Source organism: Phoxinus phoxinus, assembly GCF_949152265.1.
Source record: "Phoxinus phoxinus genome assembly, chromosome: 8".
NCBI lineage: Eukaryota > Metazoa > Chordata > Actinopteri > Cypriniformes > Leuciscidae > Phoxinus > Phoxinus phoxinus.
Window position 1 is genome coordinate 38,607,001 of NC_136883.1, and position 7,500 is coordinate 38,614,500.

Consider the following 7,500-nt stretch of genomic DNA (forward strand, 5'->3'; position numbering starts at 1 on the left):
TGTGAGGACTGTGTTTGTGAAGACTGTGTTTGTGAAGACTGTGTTTGTGAGGACTGTTTGTGAGGACTGTGTTTGTGAAGACTGTGTTTGTGAAGACTGTGTTTGTGAAGACTGTGTTTGTGAGGACTGTGTTTGTGAAGACTGTGTTTGTGAGGACTGTGTTTGTGAAGACTGTGTTTGTGAAGACTGTGTTTGTGAGGACTGTGTTTGTGAGGACTGTGTTTGTGAAGACTGTGTTTGTGAGGACTGTGTTTGTGAAGACTGTGTTTGTGAGGACTGTGTTTGTGAAGACTGTGTTTGTGAAGACTGTGTTTGTGAAGACTGTGTTTGTGAAGACTGTGTTTGTGAGGACTGTGTTTGTGAAGACTGTGTTTGTGAAGACTGTGTTTGTGAAGACTGTGTTTGTGAGGACTGTGTTTGTGAGGACTGTGTTTGTGAAGACTGTGTTTGTGAGGACTGTGTTTGTGAAGACTGTGTTTGTGAAGACTGTGTTTGTGAAGACTGTGTTTGTGAAGACTGTGTTTGTGAGGACTGTGTTTGTGAAGACTGTGTTTGTGAAGACTGTGTTTGTGAAGACTGTGTTTGTGAAGACTGTGTTTGTGAGGACTGTGTTTGTGAGGACTGTGTTTGTTGTGAAGACTGTTTGTGAAGACTGTGTTTGTGAAGACTGTGTTTGTGAGGACTGTGTTTGTGAAGACTGTGTTTGTGAGGACTGTGTTTGTGAAGACTGTGTTTGTGAGGACTGTGTTTGTGAAGACTGTGTTTGTGAGGACTGTGTTTGTGAAGACTGTGTTTGTGAAGACTGTGTTTGTGAAGACTGTGTTTGTGAAGACTGTGTTTGTGAGGACTGTGTTTGTGAAGACTGTGTTTGTGAAGACTGTGTTTGTGAAGACTGTGTTTGTGAAGACTGTGTTTGTGAGGACTGTGTTTGTGAAGACTGTGTTTGTGAAGACTGTGTTTGTGAAGACTGTGTTTGTGAGGACTGTGTTTGTGAAGACTGTGTTTGTGAAGACTGTTTGTGAAGACTGTGTTTGTGAAGACTGTGTTTGTGAGGACTGTGTTTGTGAGGACTGTGTTTGTTGTGAAGACTGTTTGTGAAGACTGTGTTTGTGAAGACTGTGTTTGTGAGGACTGTGTTTGTGAGGACTGTGTTTGTGAAGACTGTGTTTGTGAGGACTGTGTTTGTGAAGACTGTGTTTGTGAGGACTGTGTTTGTGAAGACTGTGTTTGTGAGGACTGTGTTTGTGAGGACTGTGTTTGTTGTGAAGACTGTTTGTGAAGACTGTGTTTGTGAAGACTGTGTTTGTGAAGACTGTGTTTGTGAGGACTGTGTTTGTGAAGACTGTGTTTGTGAAGACTGTGTTTGTGAAGACTGTTTGTGAAGACTGTGTTTGTGAAGACTGTGTTTGTGAAGACTGTTTGTGAAGACTGTGTTTGTGAAGACTGTGTTTGTGAGGACTGTGTTTGTTGTGAAGACTGTGTTTGTGAAGACTGTGTTTGTGAAGACTGTGTTTGTGAAGACTGTGTTTGTGAAGACTGTGTTTGTGAGGACTGTGTTTGTGAGGACTGTGTTTGTGAGGACTGTGTTTGTGAGGACTGTGTTTGTTGTGAAGACTGTTTGTGAAGACTGTGTTTGTGAAGACTGTGTTTGTGAAGACTGTGTTTGTGAGGACTGTGTTTGTGAGGACTGTGTTTGTGAGGACTGTGTTTGTTGTGAAGACTGTTTGTGAAGACTGTGTTTGTGAGGACTGTGTTTGTGAGGACTGTGTTTGTTGTGAAGACTGTTTGTGAAGACTGTTTGTGAAGACTGTGTTTGTGAAGACTGTGTTTGTGAGGACTGTGTTTGTGAGGACTGTGTTTGTGAAGACTGTGTTTGTGAAGACTGTTTGTGAAGACTGTGTTTGTGAGGACTGTGTTTGTGAGGACTGTGTTTGTGAAGACTGTGTTTGTGAAGACTGTGTTTGTGAGGACTGTGTTTGTGAAGACTGTGTTTGTGAGGACTGTGTTTGTGAAGACTGTGTTTGTGAAGACTGTGTTTGTGAGAAGACTGTTTGTGAAGACTGTGTTTGTGAAGACTGTGTTTGTGAAGACTGTGTTTGTGAAGACTGTGTTTGTGAAGACTGTGTTTGTGAGAGGACTGTGTTTGTGAGGACTGTGTTTGTGAAGACTGTGTTTGTGAGGACTGTGTTTGTGAGGACTGTGTTTGTGAAGACTGTTTGTGAAGACTGTGTTTGTGAGGACTGTGTTTGTGAAGACTGTGTTTGTGAAGACTGTGTTTGTGAGGACTGTGTTTGTGAGGACTGTGTTTGTGAGGACTGTGTTTGTGAAGACTGTGTTTGTGAGGACTGTGTTTGTGAAGACTGTTTGTGAAGACTGTGTTTGTGAAGACTGTTTGTGAAGACTGTGTTTGTGAGGACTGTGTTTGTGAGGACTGTGTTTGTTGTGAAGACTGTTTGTGAAGACTGTGTTTGTGAAGACTGTGTTTGTGAAGACTGTGTTTGTGAAGACTGTGTTTGTGAAGACTATGGGCCCTATTTTAACGATCTGAAACGCAAGTGTCAAAGCGCAAAGCGCAAGTAACTTTGTGGGCGGATCCCGGCACTGTTGCTATTTTCCCGGCGCGATAAATGACTCTTGCGCCCGACGCAAATCTAAAAGGGGTTGGTCTGAAGTAGCTTCATTATTCATAGGTGTGGTTTGGGCGTAACGTGAAATAAACCAATCAGAGCGTCCTCTCACATTCCCTTTAAGAGCAGACGCGCTTGTTCCATGGCGGATCGCTATTATAACGGCGGGTTTGCCAGGCGCACGCCAGGAGCGGTTCACAGCCGAGGAAACAGACGTTCTCGTCAGGGCCGTAAAACACAGAGAAGTGACATTGGGGATGATGGGAGAAACCCACCCAAATTAGCTTCGGTTAAACAGGCGTATAATTTGGGTAGTAAATGTGTAATCTAGATTTTTTTTTTTTTTTAGCATATCTAGATAGATCTTTTTCACATCTTCACGGACACAACAATGATTTCCCTCGTGTGTTAATATTTTTCCATATGATTTATGATTTGCAAAAATGAAAACTGCTGCATCTGTTTATATTAGAGAATCAAAGTGGATGCGCGTTAACATTATGGCCAAGCACGCGCCCTTAAAATACCATATCACTAAGGCGCAACGCGCCACTGTCTTTAGACTGTTTTTTTCCTGATCAATGGCGCAATTGCTTTCTAAAACTGGAAAATAGCACCATGGAAGTTTTGCGCCGGAACACGCCTCCTCTTTGCGCTGAACCGCCCCCGCGAGCGCAAGTTCATTTCCTAATTTATCGACGTGCGTCTGTGGAGGGAAAAGTCCGCTGTGCGCGGGTGCAAAATAGGAATGATACATGCGTCGGTGTTCAAAGTCAATTGCGCTGGGTGCAAGATAGGGCCCTATGTTTGTGAAGACTGTTTGTGAAGACTGTGTTTGTGAGGACTGTGTTTGTGAAGACTGTGTTTGTGAGGACTGTGTTTGTGAGGACTGTGTTTGTTGTGAAGACTGTTTGTGAAGACTGTGTTTGTGAAGACTGTGTTTGTGAAGACTGTGTTTGTGAAGACTGTGTTTGTGAAGACTGTTTGTGAAGACTGTGTTTGTGAAGACTGTTTGTGAAGACTGTGTTTGTGAAGACTGTGTTTGTGAAGACTGTGTTTGTGAAGACTGTTTGTGAAGACTGTGTTTGTGAAGACTGTGTTTGTGAAGACTGTGTTTGTGAAGACTGTGTTTGTGAAGACTGTGTTTGTGAAGACTGTGTTTGTGAGGACTGTGTTTGTGAGGACTGTGTTTGTGAAGACTGTGTTTGTGAAGACTGTTTGTGAAGACTGTGTTTGTGAGGACTGTGTTTGTGAGGACTGTGTTTGTGAAGACTGTGTTTGTGAAGACTGTGTTTGTGAAGACTGTGTTTGTGAAGACTGTGTTTGTGAAGACTGTGTTTGTGAGGACTGTGTTTGTGAAGACTGTGTTTGTGAGGACTGTGTTTGTGAAGACTGTGTTTGTGAGGACTGTGTTTGTGAAGACTGTGTTTGTGAGGACTGTGTTTGTGAAGACTGTGTTTGTGAGAAGACTGTTTGTGAAGACTGTGTTTGTGAAGACTGTGTTTGTGAAGACTGTGTTTGTGAAGACTGTGTTTGTGAAGACTGTGTTTGTGAAGACTGTGTTTGTGAAGACTGTGTTTGTGAAGACTGTTTGTGAAGACTGTGTTTGTGAAGACTGTGTTTGTGAAGACTGTGTTTGTGAAGACTGTGTTTGTGAAGACTGTGTTTGTGAAGACTGTGTTTGTGAAGACTGTGTTTGTGAAGACTGTGTTTGTGAAGACTGTGTTTGTGAAGACTGTTTGTGAAGACTGTGTTTGTGAAGACTGTTTGTGAAGACTGTGTTTAAACGCAGGGTGAAGAATAAGATGAAGCTTCAGCAGACGTTCACCGTCGACCCGCTTTACCTTCGACACGACAACTCAGACGCCACTGACTTCATGGTGCGTTTACATCACACACTCATGATCCGTGTTTACCCGTGTGTTTACCTGTGTGTATACCCGTCTGTTTACCTGTGTGTTTACCTGTGTGTATACCCGTCTGTTTACCCGTGTGTATACTTGTGTGTATACCCGTGTGTGTTTACCCCTTGTGTATACTCGTGTGTGTTTACCCGTGTGTATACTCGTGTGTGTTTACCTGTGTGTTTACCTGTGTGTATACCCGTCTGTTTACCTGTGTGTTTACCTGTGTGTATACCCGTGTGTGTTTACCCGTGTGTATACTCGTGTGTGTTTACCTGTGTGTATACCCGTCTGTTTACCTGTGTGTTTACCTGTGTGTATACCCGTCTGTTTACCCGTGTGTATACTTGTGTGTATACCCGTGTGTGTTTACCCCTTGTGTATACTCGTGTGTGTTTACCCGTGTGTATACTCGTGTGTGTTTACCTGTGTGTTTACCTGTGTGTATACCCGTCTGTTTACCCGTGTTACCCGTGTGTATACTCGTGTGTGTTTACCCGTGTGTGTTTACCCGTGTGTATACTCGTGTGTGTTTACCTGTGTGTATACCCGTGTGTGTATACCCGTCTGTTTACCTGTGTGTTTACCTGTGTGTATACCCGTCTGTTTACCCGTGTGTTTACCCGTGTGTATACTCGTGTGTGTATACCTGTGTGTTTACCCGTGTGTTTACCCGTGTGTTTACCCGTGTGTATACTCGTGTGTGTTTCCGTGTGTTTACACGTGTGTATACCCGTGTGTGTTTACCCGTGTGTTTACCCGTGTGTATACTCGTGTGTGTTTACCCGTGTTACCCGTGTGTATACCCGTGTGTTTACCCGTGTGTTTACCCGTGTGTATACTCGTGTGTGTTTACCCGTGTTACCCGTGTGTATACCCGTGTGTTTACCCGTGTGTTTACCCGTGTGTATACTCGTGTGTGTTTCCGTGTGTTTACCCGTATGTATACCCGTGTGTGTTTACCCGTGTGTATACCCGTGTGCGTTTACCCGTGTGTTTACCCGTGTGTTTACCCGTGTGTATACCCGTGTGTTTACCCGTGTGTTTACCCGTGTGTTTACCCGTGTGTTTACCCGTGTGTATACCCGTGTGTTTACCCGTGTGTTTACCCGTGTGTATACCCGTGTGTTTACCCGTGTGTTTACCCGTGTGTATACCCGTGTGTTTACCCGTGTGTATACCCGTGTGTTTACCCGTGTGTATACCCGTGTGTTTACCCGTGTGTATACCCGTGTGTTTACCCGTGTGTTTACCCGTGTGTTTACCCGTGTGTTTACCCGTGTGTATACCCGTGTGTTTACCCGTGTGTTTACCCGTGTGTATACCCGTGTGTTTACCCGTGTGTTTACCCGTGTGTATACCCGTGTGTTTACCCGTGTGTTTACCCGTGTGTATACCCGTGTGTTTACCCGTGTGTATACCCGTGTGTTTACCCGTGTGTTTACCCGTGTGTTTACCCGTGTGTTTACCCGTGTGTATACCCGTGTGTTTACCCGTGTGTATACCCGTGTGTTTACCCGTGTGTTTACCCGTGTGTATACCCGTGTGTTTACCCGTGTGTATACCCGTGTGTTTACCCGTGTGTATACCCGTGTGTTTACCCGTGTGTATACCCGTGTGTATACCCGTGTGTTTACCCGTGTGTTTACCCGTGTGTTTACCCGTGTGTTTACCCGTGTGTTTACCCGTGTGTATACCCGTGTGTTTACCCGTGTGTATACCCGTGTGTTTACCCGTGTGTATACCCGTGTGTATACCCGTGTGTTTACCCGTGTGTATACCCGTGTGTTTACCCGTGTGTTTACCCGTGTGTTTACCCGTGTGTATACCCGTGTGTTTACCCGTGTGTTTACCCGTGTGTTTACCCGTGTGTATACCCGTGTGTTTACCCGTGTGTTTACCCGTGTGTTTACCCGTGTGTATACCCGTGTGTTTACCCGTGTGTTTACCCGTGTGTATACCCGTGTGTTTACCCGTGTGTTTACCCGTGTGTATACCCGTGTGTTTACCCGTGTGTATACCCGTGTGTTTACCCGTGTGTTTACCCGTGTGTTTACCCGTGTGTTTACCCGTGTGTATACCCGTGTGTTTACCCGTGTGTATACCCGTGTGTTTACCCGTGTGTTTACCCGTGTGTATACCCGTGTGTTTACCCGTGTGTATACCCGTGTGTTTACCCGTGTGTATACCCGTGTGTTTACCCGTGTGTATACCCGTGTGTTTACCCGTGTGTTTACCCGTGTGTTTACCCGTGTGTTTACCCGTGTGTTTACCCGTGTGTATACCCGTGTGTTTACCCGTGTGTATACCCGTGTGTTTACCCGTGTGTATACCCGTGTGTATACCCGTGTGTTTACCCGTGTGTTTACCCGTGTGTTTACCCGTGTGTTTATCTATGTGTTTACCCGTGTGTTTACCCGTGTGTTTACCCGTGTGTATACCCGTGTGTTTACCCGTGTGTTTACCCGTGTGTTTACCCGTGTGTTTACCCGTGTGTTTACCCGTGTGTTTATCTATGTGTTTACCCGTGTGTTTACCCGTGTGTTTACCCGTGTGTTTACCCGTGTGTTTACCCGTGTGTTTACCCGTGTGTATACCCGTGTGTTTACCCGTGTGTATACCCGTGTGTTTACCCGTGTGTTTACCCGTGTGTTTATCTATGTGTTTACCCGTGTGTTTACCCGTGTGTTTACCCGTGTGTTTATCTATGTGTTTACCCGTGTGTTTACCCGTGTGTATACCCGTGTGTTTATCTATGTGTTTACCCGTGTGTTTACCCGTGTGTATACCCGTGTGTTTATCTATGTGTTTACCCGTGTGTATACCCGTGTGTATACCCGTGTGTTTATCTATGTGTTTACCCGTGTGTTTACCCGTGTGTTTACCCGTGTGTTTATCTATGTGTTCAGCACTGGCAGATCTCTCTGAGCCGCCGCTTCCGCTCCCTGAAGCTGTGGTTTGTGATGCGC

General features: G+C 45.0%; 1 protein-coding gene across 1 annotated transcript in view; it reads left to right on the forward strand.

Moving 5' to 3' along the window:
• hdc (histidine decarboxylase) overlaps nt 1–7,500 on the forward strand; it is an 18,492-nt gene that overhangs the window by 9,428 nt on the left and 1,564 nt on the right. The window contains exons 9-10 of the mRNA XM_079621790.1: nt 4,420–4,507; nt 7,441–7,500. The exon at nt 7,441–7,500 is cut by the window's right edge and continues 39 nt beyond it. Of these exons, the coding sequence (XP_079477916.1) occupies nt 4,420–4,507; nt 7,441–7,500 (148 nt within the window). The remainder of the gene's footprint in view (nt 1–4,419; nt 4,508–7,440) is intronic.